Source organism: Hoplias malabaricus, chromosome Y (assembly GCF_029633855.1).
Source record: "Hoplias malabaricus isolate fHopMal1 chromosome Y, fHopMal1.hap1, whole genome shotgun sequence".
Taxonomy (NCBI): Eukaryota; Metazoa; Chordata; class Actinopteri; order Characiformes; family Erythrinidae; genus Hoplias; species Hoplias malabaricus.
In genome coordinates this window covers 21,364,239-21,386,580 of record NC_089820.1, presented here as the reverse complement: position 1 = coordinate 21,386,580, position 22,342 = coordinate 21,364,239, and the positions used below count along the sequence as shown (strand labels likewise).

At 42.2% G+C, this 22,342-nt stretch overlaps 1 protein-coding gene across 1 annotated transcript in view; it reads right to left on the bottom strand.

Moving 5' to 3' along the window:
* LOC136679078 (transmembrane protein 8B-like) overlaps window positions 1–21,005 on the bottom strand; it is a 227,492-nt gene extending 206,487 nt beyond the window's left edge. The window contains exon 1 of the mRNA XM_066657358.1: window positions 20,901–21,005. Within this exon, the coding sequence (XP_066513455.1) occupies window positions 20,901–20,946 (46 nt within the window). The 5' untranslated portion in view covers window positions 20,947–21,005. The remainder of the gene's footprint in view (window positions 1–20,900) is intronic.
* Window positions 21,006–22,342: the final 1,337 nt, after the last annotated feature.

Genomic DNA, 22,342 nt, shown 5'->3' with positions numbered 1-22,342 from the left:
AGGCAGGTAGGGTTTGGTAGGAAGTTCCTGCGGCTTACCCATGAGCCATGAATCATTCAAAGCATCGTTTGCTGGATACAGATCCATAGCAGCTCTGCAACACAATCACAGTGTTAGGCCTCATAGGGGCAGAAGTGCTGCTTCAGAGTATTCAGCTTCCACATAAACAGCTAGTGGTAGATTAAAAGCTGAATGGTCTGAAATGTTATAGTGAATTTGAATTAGGAAGTTCCTCTGCATGTGATGGTTACTGTGGAGTTGGAGGTAATGCAATGTTCAAGGGTTGTACCCTTATTTAGGGATAAGAAAGGAGCTGGGTTTTGGAGAAATATGGTACAGGAAATGTGTGGTGAATATTTCAGCCTGAAACTTAATCCAATTAAAGACCCATATAACTCATATATATATTAAGTTCATTACAACACGCAATATTCCAGTGGAAGACCTTAGACCAGCCTTCACTGAAGTGGTGCCCCCAAGTATCCTATTCCATTGCAATATACAATGTACAGGGGTTGGACAATGGAACTGAAACACCTGGTTTTAGACCACAATAATTTATTAGTATGGTGTAGGCAGGATAGTGGCCAGGTCTCTACGTGATTCTGGTGGAGGAAAACGTTTCCTGACTCGCTCCTCCAAAACACCCCAAAGTGGCTCAATAATATTTAGACCTGGTGACTGTGCAGGCCATGGGAGATGTTCAACTTCACTTTCATGTTCATCAAACCAATCTTTCACCAGTCTTGCTGTGTGTATTGGTGCATTGTCGTCCTGATACACGGCACCGCCTTCAGGACACAATGTTTGAACCATTGGATGCACATGGTCTTACTGGTGCAATGTGCAATTAATGAAGATTGGACACCAGGCTGCTCCAGTTTAGCCATGAAACCTCCCACACTACAATGACAGGTGTTTCAGTTTCATTGTCTAACCCCTGTAAGTGTACCATGTTGACATGGGTCCATGTTAGCAACATTAGCCGCTGTTAGCGACAGAAACCTTTCACTTCAACTTGACACATATATTTAATTGAGAAAATGAGAAACGGAATGTTACACTCCCCAAGCTGAGGGACAGTGTTGACAGATTACTGCTCTGTAAAAGGCATAAAAATGAAAAAAATGACACGAGGTGACACAACTAGCTTCTTTGAACGCTTCTTAGTCCATTCTCATACTCTCTGTCTTGTTCTTGGTCATATAACATCACATGTATAAATGTATTTTTTTCCCCTCCGTGAAGTGACTATTTTGCTTTAACAACAGCTGGTTCTCAAGCTCTGTTTGATTGGTCAGACACAGTCATGTGACAGAGCCACAAAACAAAACAAAGAGATTGTGCACTGGGCGGATCGATAAAATAAGTAGTGAGTAGTGAGCATAATGTAGCTCAGTGTAACAAAGTAAAAGCACTATGTCTTCACAAATATAGTCAAGTAAAAGTAAAAATGCTACACTAAAACTACTGAGTATAACCTCCGATTATTACCCTGTTGAGATGTATACATTTGAGTCCATCAATATTTCTTCATTGATCCAAAAGAATAGTAATTATATACAGGAACAAACATGGCTGTTTCATCAATTCCAAATGTTTGTGGATGATTTATATAACATATACCTATAGGACAGCATGAGAGAAATGCCAGAGATAACAAGCTAACCATTCATTCATTCATTCATTATCTGTAAGCGCTTATCCAGTTCAGGGTCACGGTGGGTCCAGAGCCTACCTGGAATCATTGGGCGCAAAGCGGGAATACACCCTGAAGGGGGCGCCAGTCCTTTACAGGGCAACACACACACTCACACATTCACACCAACGGCCACTTTTGAGTCGCCAATCCACCTACCAACGTGAGTTTTTGGACTGTGGGAGGAAACCGGAGCACCCGGAGGAAACTTACGTGAACACAGGGAGACAAGCGAATTACTTAACATAAAACTACTTTGGGACAATATTAACAATGTTAATCTAATCTAACACACATTTACCTAGCTAAGTAACATTTAGTCTCTGGTGTCGATGGAGCTGTTAAAGCTGGAGATGGTGATGTGTTCTAAAAACTCATGCACTTACGTAAATAAAAACACTCCTTTCCCAAACAGACCCAAGACTCTAAAAACTCTCACTGGGACCCGAAGAAATGATTTTAAGTCTTACCTGTCTATCAGCAACATCACCCTCAGAGCTGCTCTGACCACTCCGTCCTTGAAGCATGCACACGGCACGGATGCACAGGCACTTGCACTTTTAGAGACATGTGGAGGGAGAAGCTAGAGGGCGAACCAAAGTGGACATTGTTGTAGCTGTTGTGTGCTTCTTAAATGTGAGTGAGACATGAGGTAGGTGAATGGTGCTGGATGCAGGGCGTTGTGCTCCTCTCTCTGTGACTTATAATGCCTTGAGTACAGGAGTGGATTTGGGATGAGTGCTGAATGAGGTGAGCTGTGGGCGGGGGGCATTTCAGATTAATTTTCTTACAAAAACATCTTCTCCAGCTTTAATAATTAAGGCTAATAATTAGAGGCAGATGGAACAGCCATGTTGACATGTGAGCAAACACAGCAGAAAATGTTTAATGTGTGGCTGAGCTTCTGTCTGTCAGAGAATCTCTCACACTCCTCAACACACACCAGCGTTCTGCATGGCTGCAGGCAAAGCAGCTGTCAGCCTCTCTCTCTCTCTCTCTCTCTCTCTCTCTCTCTCTCTCTCTCTCTCTCTCCCCAATCTTTTCTTCTGTAATACTCCATCTTGGTCTTTTTCTTTTTTCCTGGAGAACAAATATTGTCCATGGAAGTTCGCATAAGTGAGACAGGGCTTACACTACTTCTTTATTGATGTGCGCGCACACACACACACACACACACACACAATGTTTTTCGGCAACAAGCCCAACACCCAGCCTCTGACTCTCCCACACACTTTCAATATGATGAACAGCCAAAAAGAAAGAAAAAAGAAAGCAGCTGCAACACTCCCACTCTACATGGGGGATTCAGGGATGGGGGGGGGGGGGGGGGGTAACTGATGCGGTCTCAGTGCCAGCTTTTGTTTGGCTTGTGCCAGATTAGGTTCGGATTAGTGATTCTAATGGCACTGATCTCTCCTAATTCTCATCAATCCTCTCATCTGAAGCCACTACAAAGCCGAGGGTGGGCTACGAAAGATCGGAATTTTCTGTAGAGAGTGTCTGTCTGTAAGTGCAGGAGTGGCCAAGTGGCAATTTAGTTCAGTTTCCTCTTAAAGCACCAGGTACTCCAGCGCCATTACTCTCCACATGCTCAGCAATCAAGAAGCCACTCGTTGTGGACGCCAGGAGTGAAGTTTCGCCTTTGAACGCTCTCATTAATTAATGTTTGCCAGGGGATGAAGGAACGTCGCAATAACCTTTGCCAAAGCTGCGTGAAGCATGGGATAGATGTAGAAGAAAGCGAGAGTGGGAGAGGGAGAGAGAAAGGGTCCTGACAGAGGATGAAGAGCGCTATCCCCCTGGTGGCAGCCGGTGAGTCAGTGAGGGAGCGGATGTACCGGGGCGAGCGCAATTAGCTAAGCGTCTCTAATGCCAGCGCCACATACTGAGAGGAGCAGAGGCTTAAACACCAGAGCTCTGCAGATCAGCTCCGAGTCCAGCCTTCGCTACAGTCCACAACAGTGTGCCTCAATCCCAGAATATAAAGCAGCCACCAGAATACGAAAATGCTTAAGCCATCTTGCTTAGGAAAGTGTGCAGTTATCATATCATAAATCATATTTGTGGTTATAAATATCATGACATTATAAAAACAGGGAATTCATAATGATTCTTTTTTCATGTGTTTTTATAACAGTCTTACATTTCTGAACAATAATAATAAAGCGTCTGCGCAGCTGCTCAGATCTATTTTGAAACATTTGTTCGTATCCGTTCTGAGAGCGTCGTCTATTTATGATTTATATATATATATATATATTTATATATATATATGTATGTATATATGTATATATATATATATATGATTTCTGTATGAGTACTTTATTACCTCTATTTTATTATCGTTCTGGCCATTGCTTTCAAACAAAAACTATTACATACATCTTCTCAGATATAATTCAAATTCATTGTAAAGCAAGTTCCAAACTGACTGTCTGTATTTACCTGAAGAACAAATATAAAAAACAGTGCTTGAAAACTGTTGTGATCAAACACAAAGTATAATAAAAGAAGCCTAGGAGGCTAACATTAGAATAAGGGCTATGATTATGCACAGGGTTTAGTTAATGATTACGCTGAGGCTGGTATTTCATGCACTGTAGGTGCCAGAAGGTCTTGTATACACTCTTTAAAGACTAACTATAATTAGTACACATAAAGGGGACATATTATACTCTGCGTGGCATGGTGATTGTGCCAGTAAGATTGTCCCCAAGGCTATTCAAAAGTGTCCACAGGTGTGAGTGTGTGACTCACTGGGCGAGTGTGTGCTGCTCTGTTATGGACGGACACACAACTCTGAACAGGATGAAGCAGTTCTAGAAAATAAATGACCGAATGAGTGTTTTACCCTTTTTCTATATGTGGCACAATAAGTATCAAATACCACCGCAGTATTCTCCTCTTGTTTGAACAGGCCTCTTCAGAACAACCGGTCTCTGTGTCTGTCCCTTTAAATAAGAATGAGCCAAAGCTCAGTTCAGCACCGGAGCCGAGGAGTGAGGACTGAACAGAAGCTCTGTTTTTTAGTATTTTTCGCTTTGTGTTCTTACTTGTTTTTTTCTCATTTTTGAATCAGGGTTTAGACAATGTTCGCTTTAATCAAATCTAACAGAATTTACATAGAGACCAGGGTGTGATTTCTCTGTACGTTACACTCCTGACTGAGTACAATCAGCCAACCATGTGCTGATTTAACCCTTAACTTACCACAAAAATTGACTACTTGTAGCATTCACACCGCTGTGGTTATATAATCTAGGTGTGTGGTAGTGTGTGGTCAGTCGTCAGTTTCTGACCAAGGAGTAGCTGCATATTTTTGAGTGGTGGTTTACTCTGGACCCCGCCAATCCCTGTCATGACCTGCTACATGCGGCGAAAAAAAGCAAACAGGACACGAGATGCCAATATAATAAAGCCGGAGCAGTGCTGCTGTCTCTTTGACAAATAAGCTAACACCAGACATGTCCACAGCTTCATCAATTACCTTCTCCTTCCTGTCCCTGGCCAGCTCCTTCAAAAGCAACCCTGAGCTCCGGAGTCCTTTTACGGCCCCTCTGCTGCTATAGCTTTCGATATGAACTAAATAAACATGATCAGTTAAATGACTATGAATGCTGTCCCGCCTTGCTCAACAACTTCTCATTTATCTGCGAGCTCCTGGCGCCTTGTACACCTCTCCGATAAGCCTTGACCTGGTGTCATTTTAATTTTCTTGTTTTTCATCACGGATGGCAGCTCATGGTTGTGCGAGCTACCGCCGGTTTAATAATGTTGAACTCTGTGATGACAAGGGCGTTGATTAATATGGAAGGTCTCGCTTTTGCTGTGTTACATTGAGAAGATCATTTCCCCTTACTCGGAAATAGGCTACCGCTGCGACTGGGAGCAGAACCCATCAGTCGCTCTGTTGGATAGCTGTCATTAAAATTCATATTCTGATACTGATACTTGGTAAACCAGAGCTCAGCATAGGCTGAGAATTGATACCAATATCTGACCCCTACTGAGACCTGGTTCAAACCAGTCCACATGTCCGAACAAATGATACAGAGAGAGAGAGAGAGAGAAAGAGAGAGAGAGAGAGAGAGAGAGAGAGAGAGAGAGATGGGATTCCTACAGAACAAAGGCCAGGCCACGTTTTTGATTTTTGTCACTGCCAAAAAGCTCCAGGGACTCAGGGTCTTGTGTTCAAAGTGTGGTGTGTTCTCCCTGTGTCGGCGTGGGTTTCCTCTGGGAGATCTGGTTTCCACCTACAGTCTAAAACACTGTGTTTTTAGGTGGATTGATTTGTCCACAGGTGTGAGTGTGTGAAATTTTCCAATCTGTTGGTTTAGTTGAAAAAATGTTGGTTGAAATGTTTTTGTTTTGTTTTTTCCCTGATGCTGGGAAATTAATATGAATTTAATTATTGTTTCTGCTGGAAATGAAATAATTCCTACTGATAAGGGTGATCTCAGTCTTGTGCACTCGACCGTAATTGTTTTAGACCTAATCCCAGATGTTTATCTGAAGCAAACAACAGCGGACAGATCTGCAATCCTCTCCCGCCTGTGTCGCAGCAGGCAGGTGCTTCACGCACAGCCACCTCTGGAGCTTTGATTCATGGCTGTAGTGGCTCCTAAGTAATGAGTCGTGTGGCTGATTAATGGTGGGGTTAGGGATCCTTCGTCCTGCTCTCTATCAACGTCCTGCCGCCCGCGGGACACTTTCTTCGCCCTGTTTTCTCTCCCCTACATTCCCCAGATTGTTGCAGGTTCCAGCCTGGGCATGGCGTCCGGCTCACGGAGAGAGAGGCAGGAGTCTGGTGGAGTGTACGAATCAAGATTATGATTCAATGCAGGACAGATTGGCGTACAGTCTGTTCTGTGCTTATGAACATTCTGTAAATACAAGAGGGGGTACTTGTCCGCATCAGCTGCTTTCTGAAGGAAAACCACGACAAGCTTCTGCTGTGAATCATTGAGGTTGAAGGAATGGCATCCCGACAGAGGAGAAAAATGTCTGGGACGTCTAGCTGGTCAGTTCAATTGGAATTGGCCACTTTAATAAATGACAACCTCGTCTGTGAGCTGTCCATAATGACCACTCCAAGATTTCTCATTACATTAATGGTCAGTCCTAAGAATATTGGGTTCTGAGTCCCTACAGTGTCTTCAGCCCTGTACAGATCCCATCATATTATAGATGTAACATCATGTGAATGAAGTATATACCTATAGTAAACAGAGTCGGTGGTGGTCTTTGTGTTTACAGGACTGTGAATGGACACGCCTTTGTATGCCTCTTGTAAACATCTTGGATCGGTCTAAATTCTGAGCCTCAATAAGAGCGTCGCGGCACTGTTGTGTGCATGTGAACATAGTTATTGATGCTCTGCGCTGCAGTAATGCCTAATGGGCTAATGGGCATCTGGTGTTCTATCTCATTTGAGGGGAAGGAGCGAGGCTATTTAAGGGAACAGGAAACATAAGTGGAGACTTTCCTTCTCAGCCATTCAACCCAGGGTTCTGGTAATCCAGGTTTGATTAAGTTGATAAAAGTTTCTTTGGTTGGCTCTTGTAGACTACTGAACTAGGCTTGGGCGGTATAACAATGATACCATACACCGCGGTATTTACAAATGTGGACGGTATCTCAAAATGAGGGCGGTGTTTATAATGTATGTGTGCTGTGTCAAATTACTGTTCTGTGTCTTTAAAAGTCGGCTAAAAAGTGTGGATTTTGAGAAAGCCACAGGGAGGGCTCAATGACTGCTGATGTCGCGGTCTGTAAACGGGTGGAGAAACACACAAGCCCAGTAGTTGAAGTTTAGCGCTGAATTTGGGATAAAAGAGAGAGGAAATCGCCCATCCCTATACCAAACACTTTAAAGGGCACTGTTCTAATCTTGCACAATTATCTTCTCTGTTTTGGTCAACTAATTAGTCTACACTAGCTAGGGCTTCTCTTAATATCTAACTGGAATTAATATGAGTTTATACGGAGCAAAATTCATTGTTCCATATCATTTCAAAACAACGTCAGACACAAGCTGTTGTACGTCTGCGGGTGAGGCAAATTTAAAAATGGTAACACATTGTATTTTCTTGCTTTCAGTCGCTACTGGAAATTAGACTTGACTTGTCACCACATGGTCAGAAACACAGGCAACTATCATGTACCTTTGGGTGGGTTATATCTGAGGCTATTCAGACTGAATGGATTCAAGAATCTGAGAGATCTAGCTGTGTCTTAGCACATACTGTGGGTTTGTGGAGAAAATTATACTTTAACACCTTATAAGTTCATTCATTCATTATCTGTAAGCGCTTATTCAGTTCAGGGTCACGGTGGGTCCAGAGCCTACCTGGAATCATTGGGCGCAAGGCGGGAATACACCCTGGAGGGGGTGTCAGTCCTTCACAGGGCAACACAGACACACACACACATTCATTCACACACTCATACCTATGGACACTTCTGAGTCGCCAATCCACTTACCAACTTGTGTTTTTGGACTGTGGGAAGAAACTGGAGCACCCGGAGGAAATCCATGTGGACACAGGGAGAACACACCACACTCCTCACAGACAGTCACCTGGAGGAAACCCACGCAGACACAGGGAGAACACACCACACTCCTCACAGACAGTCACCCGGAGGAAACCCATGTGGACACAGGGAGAACACACCACACTCCTCACAGACAGTCACCCGGAGGAAACCCAAGTGGACACAGGGAGAACACACCACACTCCTCACAGACAGTCACCCGGAGGAAACCCACGTGGACACAGGGAGAACACACCACACTCCTCACAGACAGTCACCCGGAGGAAACCCATGCAGACACAGGGAGAACACACCACACTCTTCACAGACAGTCACCCGGAGGAAACCCACACAGACACAGGGAGAAAACACCACACTTCTCACAGACAGTCACCCGGAGGAAACCCACGCAGACACAGAGAGAACACACAACACTCCTCACAGACAGTCACCCGGAGGAAACCCTTGCAGACACAGAGAGAACACACCAAACTCCTCACAGACAGTCACCCGGAGCGGGATTCGAACCCAAAACCTCCAGGCCCCTGGAGCTGTGTGACTGCGACACTACCTGCTGCACCACCGTGCCGCCCTACCTTAGTTAAAAAGAGTTATTTGTAATTGAGCAAAGTGAAACTGAATCATTTGAATTGATCATTTCATATAAACATACAATAAGAAGTGGTTCAGGAAAATGAGTTGCTTTTAAAAAGCCGCTTTTCACAATCCTGTCAAATTTCCATAGATAAATTCATGCCCCGCCCATTTGTCTTTCTGTCTAATAGTATTGTTTCCCTCAAATATGTGTCACATTGAGGAATGAAAATGCATTCAAATTTCATTTCAGCTTGCCTTTAAAAGCATATCTACCACGCGGGGAGGCTGGCACATGTTTCCTCTGAGGTACCAACCACATCAAGATATTTTTTTTTAAACACAGAGGGTTTTATTTTTTAAGATTTCATTTTTTGAAAATATCCACATCTACATCTAAAAAGCTGAAATTAACATGTCACTCCCACCCATCTGATGCCTGTGATTTAGTTTAGTAAATACCACAACACTCAAACCAAATGTTTTTTTTTAAAAATCTCCAAATTGAAGAGTGTTCAGATATCTCAATTTTCAGTCACATAAACCACTTCTGGTTTGATGTTGATGGGAAGTCTCTGTTTTAACCTCTGTTTTTAAACATATCTGAATAAGTGTGGACAGGACCTAGCAGTCACTAACACTGGACAGCTCAGCACGCTTTGAGGAGAACACTGCCTAATTTACTTTAGGCTTCAGGCTCACTGTGAAAGAAGGAGAGCCATCTAGACAAAGAGAACAAAGCCGGTTTTGCTTTCTCAGACTCTTAGACATCCCAGAGGCATTCCAGTGGAATAAAGTCATGATTTCCAGATCATGGGACACCACTCTGGAGTCCTGCGTTGGTTGTTCTATTTAAGCCCTCAGACACTATGAAGATCCCTTAAGCCCCCCCATGTTTAACCCAAAGTTAGACCCTTGTGATCTTCACATCTCATAACCTCTGTTTGTAGTAGGTCTGGCTCACACAGTCATATCTGTCTTGTATATTGTACTCATAGCATACTGCACTGCACTTGTTTGATTGTATTCTATATCTTCATCCTTCTTGTGCATGGCAATGAGGCCCTGAGGGACTCGAGGCTTCACTAATGCATGAAAGTCCCTGTTATTTTAATCTGTCACATCTTTATTATAGTGAAATCAAAACCCTGATCTCCAGCCTGCTCTGTACTGCATATTTTTTGTGCTTTCCCTGCTCTTACCCGTCTGATTCAACTCACAAAGGGCTCTGTAATTAGCTGATTAGCTGAATCAGGACTGTTAGAACAGGGAAAACACTTAAGTGTGCAGAGCAGCAGGGGCCCAGAACTGGGATTGAATTCCGCCGCTTTATAACATCACACGCTGCAGCTTTTAGCCTGTCAGCCTGCTGATGATCATTTTTTTTTGTACTCTGCGTCTGGAAAGAAAAAAATAAAACGGCTTTTGATTTTTCTATTTTGATAACTTATTTATTTTTTGTCGTCGTCAAATCTGCCTGAAGGAACCAATCAAATCAAAGGGACATGAACACTGTACATTTTGAATTGTTTTTAATTCTCAGCCAGAAGCCAGGGACATGCCTTTCACACACACACACACACACATACACACTCACAGACTGCAGGAGATGAGCTCAAGGGTGTCAGGAAATGGGTTACTTTGGGTTACTTTGTACATTCAAGTGCTGACAATGGATGGAACTTCATTGAAGTTCAGAAGGAAGAGAAGGCTGAAAGATGTTTAAAAGCCAATAGATGCCTTTCTAAATCTGATTGGCTGAGCCACTTTTAAAGCGCTGTAAAAATCCCTATATACATACACACACTTGCCCTATATGTCACCTCACATCATCTGAAGTTATTCGAGCCTACAGGCACTTTTCTGCATGCTTGATTATTCGTACAGAGTTAAAAAGTCATATATGTGAAGAGGGATTTTTGATGTCATGCTGGTTAATTACTGTCATTACATAATAGCTGGCTCACAAAACAACACAATACTGCTGTTGCCTAGCAGCAGGGAAATGCACTATGGTAAAATTACAGTAGAGCTGGGCCTATCATGAGGAATTGTATACGCTAAACACATTCACATTTTCCAGCACACGTCTTGTAGAGAGACTGCAGTGATTGGTGCTGCACATCTGGAGAAACCTGGGGTAAAGTGGATGGTATATAAGTGCAAATGCACTACTACAAACAAAAAGAACATAGAATCTCAAGTGTCGTCTCCAGTGGATGCTACGTTTGGTCAGACTGGTCTCTAATCAGTAGTCCTTATCAGAGTTATCTACCTGTAAGAAAGTGTGAGCAACTACAACTACTCTGCACTCAGCACTGCAGAAACTGCACTGTGTAACTTTTGGAGGAAGGTAGGAAACCACCACCTCCCCTCACCTCTTGAATAAGACTTCTTAAAGAAAATGATTTCCTAACTTCCCCAAATCTTTAATAAATAACCTACCGGTTCATGTCTTGGTTACGTTGCAGCACTCCAGTCTACAAAGTATGAGGGAATATTGAATAACCAGCACTGTATCAGGCCCAAGCAGGGAACACACAAGTTTGCCAAATTGGACCAATACTGCCATGTTTTTCTGCCAATAAAGCGTGAAATGCACACTCTGCTACTACAGCTTACCATATGGCCTGAAGTAGTGTTGTGGTTAGGGTTAGGGTTTGGTAAATGTAAATGTTAATATTTAGGGTTGGAGTTTGAGAGGAAACACTTGGGTTGGGATTAATGAAATTCACATTTCACAGTTTAGTGACATTGACTATTTTGCCATGATAATGGGTTGGAATAAAAGTTATGAAGAGTTTATTATGATTACGTGAATCCAAATTTGTACATATATGTATAATAATTTAAATATAAAATAATATGAGTAGGCTGCATTTTTTACACATCCAATATGTACCCAGCTTTTATATGTGTGAATACGTCCTATATTTAAATGTGCTAGCCTGAACCAAACCACTATACTTTTGTTTTTGATGCCAGTTCACAAATAAATGACATTATTATGGTGCATTTACACTGCAATCAGCTTGGCTCATTTCACTGGTCGCTTTTCCACTAGCACAGTGCCCCAACGAAATAGAGTCGGTCATGTCGCAAAACCCTGTCTCTAATGGGAACCATTCGGTTTGAAAACAACAACAATCCTGGCGGTTAGACACTGTTTACTCATTGTGTATTTGTGTGTTGTTTTGGTTCTTTGGACTGAACACGGCCCCAGTTCCCACAGATCAATGTTCCATGTTGCTCATTTGGCTTTAGCTGGAGATTGTCATCGGCCACTGACCCAAGGAGCATTTGAACCTCTTCAAAACACCTCAGAATAAAGTTACAGGGTAAAGCTACCTCTGTGGGTCAGTTAAAAGCAAATGTGAAAGCTGCTGCAACTTCAGAGATTTTACAAGCTACAAGTCTGTGCTGGAGCTCTGCATTTGGTGGTGATTGACAGGACTCTCTGGCCAATCAGCGCTCTGCAGGGTCGGCTTGGCTGGGTCGGAACAGTAAGCGAGCAGGGACTAGGGACCAGGACCAGATTTGGGCATTGGAAAAGCACAAGAGCTGGGCTGAGTCAAGTCGAGTCGAGTAGGTACCATAGAGTGGAAACGTGCCATTAAGCGAGTAAATAATCACAGCAAGCAAACACATCTGTTACACAGAACAATGCCAGGACTAGAATGTGGGTTATTTGAGCATATCTGTATAACAAAAAGGGACTCAGAGACTGTATCCATATATATCTTTACATAGAATCAAGCTAACGATGTCTTGCTATTAAACGGCTTGCACCACCCATATCCAGTTTGGAAAGAATTTCCAAAAGTCAACAAAGTTAATAGTGCACACATCAGAGCAGCCCCCTCTTAAACTGATGAATCAGATTCCTCTGATACATGTCGTTCATGACACTAGTCTGTGTCTGGAACGCAAGGAGTCTGAAGAGCAATCATCATGCATAAATCTCATTAAGATGCGGAATGTGTCTCTGAATCTGATATTGATTTTTTTGTTTTTTTTGACAGCCCTGGGCCATGCTTCTGACGCCTTTTAATTGGCATTGCCGCTAGTTGCTCACATTCTTGGCTCGGTTAGGCTCTGAAAGCTAGTGCTGCTGCTTCGTTGGAAGCCTCCCACCATCTGAGTTCCCGCAAACTGAGCTTGCACAGAGCCAGACTTCCATTAGTTCCTGGTGAATACGAGATTAGCAAGTTGGTGCGGCACAATATTGAATTATGCACTGGCGTCGCATCAATCAGAGCGCTGCGACGGATGATGTGCTGATCAAGGTTGCGCAAAGCAAAGATGCCCTAAATCCCTCCTGTGGGACTAGAGTGGCGCCATTTATCTCCCCTGCGTTTTAATTGGCCCTGGACAAACAAAGGTGATCTGCAGCATAACAACTGGGCTTAAGACACAAAAAAATGGTTTTAAACTCAGCTTCCATTCTTATTTTCACCACAGAAGCACTCTAGCTGTACACTGAGCAATAGAACTGCATTATAAATTGTTCCTCAGGGTTTCTTTTATAATATGCTCTTAAATGTATGCTTTTAAAAGCAATAAAAAAGGGGGATCGGTGGGCTGTTGAGCATGCTGGTTTTAACTGCTTCTGAGAAAGGGTCCCCAGTGAATATAATCTTGCTTTATATAACCAGAAATATGGATACTGTTTTTTTAATATTCATTAGTGCCAAGATGTGGACACTCGAGAGTAGCTGACAGCATTGGAAATGCCTTTGTTTATCGCAGTGGTCAGCTCCAGCATGCTGCTTTTAATTGGACCAGGAAAACCAAGGTGTCTGGGAAAATTAACGATATGTAGCTTTGTAAACCGACCTGCTGCTGAATGCCATTTCCTTCTTGTGTGCCATGAGCAATGCAATGATTGGGCACCGACACAGCAGACGAACAGTAATGTGTCACATCCTGAACCCAGCAGATTCATCAGCAATTCTAAAGATAGATGAGACCACTGGGAGGGACCCTCTGTTCTCCAAGTGGATCTCTTCTGCCTTTGTCTTACTTGTGCATCACAATAAATAGGAGGATGGAGATTGCAATAACGGGGGGCTTCTACATTCTAGTGGAACATTAGTGATAAGATGTAGCAGGGAGCTATGTAGAAAACAGTGGTAAAAACACATGAATCTATACAAGAAACTGAACCATTGGAGGGCAACCTGAATAAACAACCTGTCATCAGTTACAAGTTACAAAATCTCTATAAGCTTTACTCAGGAGCAGAGTACAATACTGCCACATTGTGAAAATCAACTTTAACCCTGAGGCAAGGGATAATTTAGTGGACAATATTTTTTAATATAAAAAACAAAGTTGGATCCATTTGAATAGGTTTGTACTAAGGCTTGTGTTGTATGTCTATCTTGGAGCCCAAGTCCACTAGGCAGAGACTTAGGTAGCAATAACATGTCATTTCCTAAATTAGTCGTCCTTTAACATCAAGCTCTATACTCTCCACAAAAATATTCTCAAGACCAGCGTTTGCATTAAAACAGCAAGAAAAGTTGCCATTGTTTAGCGGCACATTAGTGGCAACAGCTTCAGAGACACCTTTGTTTCCTCTGGTCGTTCTCCTGAAATGTGGTGATTATTTCCAATTCCAGTGCAGTGAAGCCAATTTGCAGCCGACAGAAAGATGTAAAAACAGCCTGAAATGCTCTGCAGCTGATGTTTACACATTTCTCCTAATCACTGCCTACTTTTTTAAAACCTTACTCTTATTTGCATTTTTGTCAAAATACGAAACTTGAGCGAGGACAGCCGGTTCCTTTAAAAAGCACAACAGCTCGTGATGTGACAGCTCCTAAAACATCATTATTACACTCGTTTGAAAAGCTTAATCACTGGCAATAGTTGGATGCTTTCTTCACAATGTCTCTCTGCTTAAGCGAATCTTTGTGGGTCATTTCTACCTTTTGAGAGGAAAAGGTTTACTCCGGTCCCCAACTGGAGACGTGAAAGAAAAGCAGGAACTTTTTGGGATCCATCACCAACACCTCTGAGTGACAACACCTTCCTTGTGAACGGCTTCCTTTGACATTCCTGGTATTCAGCAACTCGAGATAAAGTCATTTACACCTTTTTCATCTCCTGGTTGATATAGTTTTGATGCAGCTTTCTAATCAGGCCAGCACAGCCCTGCAACACAGCGTCTCAATAATTCATACCTACAAAGCCATGAATTCATTTAATGGTACATCAAAGAAATAAGATTACATTGTCAAAGATCTGCAGGTTACTCTGCGATTTCAAAACTGAATAAAGCAAGCCCCCGGGTGGATGATAAGACATTAAATTACATGATGTTACAGGACAATTTACTGCCAGATACTGATTCTTTGGAAGAATTTCATACAAAAGCCACTGTCTGGTTCCCCCCTCGATAACAAATCTTACACCAACAGGTTCTTCAAAGCAACACATCTGTAACTGATTTATGAAAGCACAGTGAAACCTTCTTAGAATTTTTTCAAAAGTGTCCCAAAGTGTTGTAAAACCCATTCTCAACCCAAGGACCATTCAATGATCTTTATTTTTAGGGGTAGCTCTAGTTGTGGGCAGTTTAGAAGAATATAAAAGACAAATGCAGCACTGTGCGAAAAGCTAGACACCACTGTATATTATCCCTAATCTTTTATAGCCCCTGTTTTTCTTTTTCTTTCTCCTTGTTGTACATCAGACAGTCCCCTCAACCACCACATGTTCAATGCCAATGGCAGTCCATCCACACCAGTACACACATCATACATCATACCTCCTTTTCAGGGTTGAATATAGGATGCAGTGCTTTATCTAAATACGGCTAAATCTCAGTCTCCATTCTCTCATTTGTCACACAATTTACATGTTAATTTTATGGCAAAACAATGCTTCTTTGTTATTTTTATGTAAATACTATGGCTTTTTAAATGGTGTATATATGTTTTTAACAGAAAATTACTGTAAACAAAACAGTTCTTAAATGTAAAATTTATGTGACGTGACAGTATATTTTATGGTGAAATTCTGGCAACAGCTGCCAATTTTTTACCGTAAATTTTACAGATTTTTTTTTCAGTGTGTGTAATTTACAGTCCAAATGAGAAGACAGGAATTTTCAAAACCTGGAGAGTAGAAAAACATGCTCCACTCTTAAATAACCCAGACGTGTTCCTGTCAAATCAATCCATTCTGAGAAGATAGCTCAGTGTTCAGGGTCTGAAAGGATGTGGACTTGTCTACTAGAGATTGATCAGTATTTGCTTGAAACTCAATCTCTGGATCATCTGAAAACCATACAGGCCATCTAAAGCTACAATTACACACTCACTATGTGAGCTCCAAATCCCTCTCTCTCTCTCTCTCTCTCTCTCTCTCTCTCTCTCTCTCTCTCTCTCTCACTCCCCACTTTGTCCCACTCTTTCCAAACGTGATCCTTCTAAATATGAACAGAATATCCAATATGCTTCAAGAAGAAAGAGGGACAGACCCATCTACAACAAGGTACTGGAGGACAAAGAGAAAGACGCACAGCCCGCTGTAGCCCTCAGACGGAATGGAACTGAGACACTGGTGCTGTCGCCCCGCTGCTCACATGTGATCACTCAGGTTTGTCGACAATGGAGCGGAGGGATGCCAGTGTTTCAGGATGCTCCCACGTCTGTGTGTCCTTCTGGTTCTCTCCTTTTAAAGCTCCTGTTAAAGCTGTCATAGTCAGATCTACTGGAGTCATTAGTCACACTCTAGGAATGTTCACATTCTCTGCTTTACATTCACCCAAACAGAAAAAAAAAAATAATTCCAGCCTTCTGCCTTTTTCAGAGTAAACCACCGCCCACCTGCCCGGCTGGATGCTGATGGATGACTGACAGTCGAGCTCCTGCTCCACGCTTCAGACCGGCTGCCCATACTCTTGCTCACGCCACTTGCCTTGGACCAGCTGCGCACATTACACTGAAGTTTACACAGACTCCTAAATATTATTTACCTGTAGATTGACCAGAGGAGGATAGCCCCCCCCCCCCCCTCCAGTTGTGAGCCTCGGTTTCTTCCAAGCTTTCTTCCTCAGCTCTGAGGGAGGTTTTCCTTGCCCCTGGCTTCTCTCCTGGGGTTTTTTACATTTCATGTTAAAACTTCTGTCTTTACTGGAATTCTGTGACAACATCAGTTGTGAAAAGCGCTATACAAATAAATCTGATTTGATTCGATGATATTCTTCACCCGTCACAGAAGGCTGTTCTTTGGTCTGCTGTGACTCATGCCCCGTGAGACTACATGGCTTATCAGCCCAGCTCCTTTATGTGTGCCTCTGCAGATCACTACACTCCGGCTACTCATCGATACTGCAATCAATGTGAGCAATCGCCAGGCCTCTGCCACTTGTTTCTGTACTCCTTCACTGTCACGTATCAGATACAGCACTGTTCATCAATTCCCCCCCATCTTTATGAATTGCCTCGTGACCCGTCTTGATTCAAGCCTCCTTCAGCAGCGTGCATGTTAATCATTTGCCAGAAGAGATGCTATCTGTCTATGAGTTTGTTTGCTATAGAACTGATTACATGGCCGTTTTTTCCAGGAATAATTCATCCATTGTCTGAAAAAAAAAAAGAGCAGACAACATGGCAGAGAGCTTGAACAAATCTGACAACTTGTTTACAACTGACCTGGTGTCTGTGCTAAGACCAGCAGGTTAATTAGTAGCAGAACTAATATCAGATCTAAAGAATGACGCTGTTTTTGCAAGTGGTCACCACGTCTGACCACCCATCTACACTGTAAACTTAGCGCAGGTTTAACAGGCACCAGGAGTGCACCAGAGCAGCCCCAATGCCTGGGCAGCGGACACAGGTAAAACACACCAAGCTCAGCATAGTCAGTGCCCCCAAGGTAAGCCTCAGACCCAGACCTCCATCGCCCTGGAGTTGTGTAGCAACAAAACCATAGTCAGTCTCACTGCCGATTTCTCATTTCAAATCTGCTGAAGTTCACTAACTTTTTATAGTTATTAAATTAAATTTTTCGGCCTCGTCCATGTGCACAACAACGACAAATCCTTCAAGACTCATGAGTTGGAAAACTGTACTCACAAACGTTGTAGTCTAAAACAACACTGTGGCTCAGTATTCTCACAATGCAGTCACTGTACTGTAATGGCATCATTCACAGCAGAAGACATAAAGCTAAATTTGCATTTCTAACATTGTGGAACAACGTTTTCACTACAATAACAGCTGACATACAGTGTAAAAACATCACTGTGTAATGAAGGTGGTATTAATCTTTATATAACACTGATATTTCATGTATGAATGAGGACTTTAACCTGTTTTGGTGTAAAGCTTGTTTTGTCTTGCTCTGGCTTCTCAGCCAATTTCTGTATCACCGCCTCCTCCATTTCTGCAGCATCGCAGGTGAGACTTAAGATGGCTTCATGATAGATGTTATTAGAAAAGAGAACTGTGCTGGAAATTCCTCACACTACTAATCTCCTCAGTTTGAACAAAAAACATTAACTCTTTTTATATTGTGGAAATGACTAGAAGAAATAAGTAAATAAATAAAATAAAGAAAGAAAATGCACAAAACCTTAACTGAAAACCTATTCAAACTTATACAGAGCCAAACAGAGTGTGTTAGCATATGTTTATGGTGTTCTTATTGTTGTTAATGCAATAACATTGTATCAACAGTGTAATAGCTATGTAATTTACCTATTTAATGGAAAAGCTTGGAGCTCTTAAAAGAAGGGATTATTCTCTAATGCTCTACAGTCAGTTGAAAAAATGTTTTGCTGCTCATGAAGTAATTTAGGCTTTCATTTTTCATTTCATTTTTCTGTGTGGTGTTAAATATTAATCTGTAAATGTCAGCTTTGTTTGTGTTTGCTTCCCTTTTAAAGTATAAAGCAATAATGTTAAAAACACATTTTATTGTTACAGGGTCTATAAAAAAGCCTCCTTGACTGAAACATACGCTGAAGTATACGATGGAAAATGTTTATATATGCATGTTTCTCTGGTTACTAAGTGTTTTGCCTGTAATAACATAGTAATACCTGTGGTATATCTATGTAGTTTACTGTGCTAAATTCATTAAGTGTTTCAACTTCAACATTGAAGGCTAGGGTTTAATTCCCTGCCATGTTAAGTCCCTGGACAAGACTCCAAATGCCATAAATGTAATGTAAATGTAAATGAGAGGAAATATGTCAGTGTTGAAGTGCAGATATAAACTGTAAATACAGCAACCATGTAATTGCTTTGTATTAAGGAAGTAGCAGACTATATGTCCTTTAGATGCTACACTGTTAGAAATGTACCTTTAGGAAAGTAAACTGGAGTTAAACAACACTGCTGTACTTTACAGGTACATTAACACTGTTTGTACATTTAGGAACTGTAATGAGCGATTACCGTACCTTTTTTTCTGACAGTGTATAACACTGCCTAATTATAGTGTAAGACCTGTGTAATTAACCTTTATCTATTAATATTAGCCTTTAAATACCAGGAGGAATAAACACAACTATGTGTATTTATTAATTTATTAATACTGTAAATATAATAATAATTAATGATAATGAGCAATTTTTTACCTAATGAAAAATATAAAATAAAACATTAATGTAAATAAGAACAGTCTGGTGACACACGCAGTCACCAGTTTTTTCTTCCAAATCTCTACTTCAGTTAAAATAATAAATAAATAATTTAAAAATAAATAAATAAATAAATAATAATAATAAGTCCCCTCCGGGGTGTATTCCCGCCTTGCGCCCGATGATTCCAGGTAGGCTCTGGACCCCCCGCGACCCTAAAATTGGATAAGCGGTTACAGATAATGGATGGATAGATAATAATAATAATAATAATAATAATAATAATAATAATAATAATAGCTGTGGAAGTGCCCAGGACTCGTGTTTAGTTTGTTTGTCCAGTGTGGGTTTGAATGTTCATTTCTGAAAGTTTGCACTGATTATGTTGACTTTCCTCTTAAAGAACAAAAAGAAAGTCAAGAACAATTTGTATTCTTTAAAAACACTGTGGGATGTGATGGAAAAGCAAACCAGGTTAAAAGAGTTAAAAGAGTTAAAAACATGACTGTACTGATAAAATATTGTTTATGCGTGTAACAACAATGTAATACCTGTGAAATTATAGTTGTTTATGCATTGCAGAATGAATATATAAAAAAGTAGAATTCAAATCTACAAAACTGTGGGTGGCAAAGCACAGGTGATCTACATGTGAATACGATGCCAAAAAAATGCTTTATGTGGTAAGAAAGAATGAGCAGACTATTTTTATTATAAAGTTTATAGAAAAGCCTCCTTAGCTTCAACCAAAAGATACAATGGGAAATTGAAACAGGATGTGCTTTAATGCTGATACTACTGTGTATTCCTGTAATAATAGAGTAATACCTGCCTAACAGCTGTGTAATTTACTTTAGTCAATGCTTGAAGCATGTGTATTAAATTACAAAAAGTATAACACTGGCCAGAAAACATAATGTAGTCTACACTAAAATAAGACACCAAATAATGCTTTATGTGGAAAGAAAGAGCAGTTTACTACTTAAACAGAGTCTGCACCGAAGCCTCATCAGCTCCAACACAAGCCGAGACACGGACAATGTTTACATATGTGTAATGTGTAATGATGCCGTAATGACGGTGTAATAACGGGTATGTCTACTTTTCCTCGTGTATCTGGGCATTTAAACAGAAGCAGAAAAGTGGGCAAGTGAAAGTGAAGTGGCACATAAGGAGCAGAGCTACCCCAGTCGCGAGGCTATTGCCTAGCACGGCTTTATCAGAGTCCCGAATCACAGATAAGCATCAGTCCTTCATCATCCACACAGCTGCTCCTGCTCCAGGACAGAAGCCGGAGAGGCAGCACTGGAAGTGTTTCAGCACCAGAGCGCGAGGGGACAGCTCCTCCGCATCAACCTCCCCACGATCCCCACTCCCCCCCTCCACTCACCACCACCACCACCCCCCACCCCCAGCTCCCCTCCTCCGTTTCCTTCCTTCCTGCACGCGCTAACGAGCGGATGGATCACTCACCTCCGGCGGAGCACGCACAGGCGCACAGGAGCAACAGGAGCCGCATGTCCGAGCTCGAGCCTCGCAGCACACACCGACGACACAAAGCAAGGCGACGCGCGCGCACTGTTTACCTCCTCGCGAGCGCGGCCGTTCGCCTTTTATATCGCCGTGCGCGTCCACATTTCCGCGGCTCGCAGCGGACCAGCTGTTCGCGCATGACGTCATGTGGAGGGCGGGGCCGCGCCCCCTCCTGCCGCGACCGCATTGGCTGGCGAGCGGCTTCCACCGAGCGCTGATTGGCTGAGGGAAGTGTCGCTTAAGATGGAGCTCAGCAGCTCCCTCGGTGTGGAGGGTTTGTTGGTGCGGATTGATGAGCAGCGTCTTCCACTTCAGGTGCGCTGTATTACCGTAGCAGCAGAGGCAGGAGAGCTCTCTTTCTCTCTCTCTCTCTCTCTCTCTCTCTCTCTCTCACACACACACACACACACACACACACACACACACATACTTTGTTTATTCTTGTTTTCCTTTGTTTCTGATTGTGATGGGTGCGATTCTCCGGTTTCAGAGCGCTCAGGATATTCCACTATTCCCAAGTTTGGAATGTGGGAATATTTACAGTGATATCTTCACTCACATAAACATTCCTAGGGGGCTATTTTCAAATCCTGAGAATGGAGAGTGAATTAAGAGACTGAACGGGAGAGAAATGCTGCCCCCTACTGACTGAGAGCAAAACTGTCCATTACTGAACCATTACTCTGTGTTTAAAGAAACTAGACTGACCTCCCTTTTCTACATTCATTAGCTCCACAGACCACAGGAGCACATTGTAGTTCTGCAATTACAGACCATAGTCCACCTGTTCCTTTTGCCTCCTTTCAGCCTGTTCTGACCCCCAAAGGACCCCAGAAGGGCAAGTGTGTTTTGGGTGTTGGAGAGTTTAAAGCCCTCAGTGTCTCAGAAAAAAACTGGCACTGTGGTGGTACCCTTTCGCTGTCATTCATACGCTTATATAGGGATCATAATTTTAGCATTTTATTGTAGATTTTTAAGATGCATTGATTTCATACACTCTTAAAAATTAAAGCAAGACACCAATGAAAAACCACAATGGGTTTTATAAATGAGCTACTCTCTCTGACTTTACATCTACAAGGTGGATCAACAAGATAGGTGGGTCTTACAGATTGGACTGTGGGGGGATACAGTGTCTAAAAACTCCAGCAGCAACTGCTGTGTCTGATCCACTCGTACCAGCACAACACACACAAACATACCACCTCTTTGTCAGTATCACTGCAGCGCTGAGAATGATCCACTACCTGAATCCGCTCTGTTGTGGTCCAGTGGGAGTCCAGACCATTAAAGAACAGGGCAATAAGTGGCTAAGGCCTCTATCTGAATCTGAGGAGTAGTTCACAGCTTGAGCAGCAATACCTTTACTTTATCAATTAGAG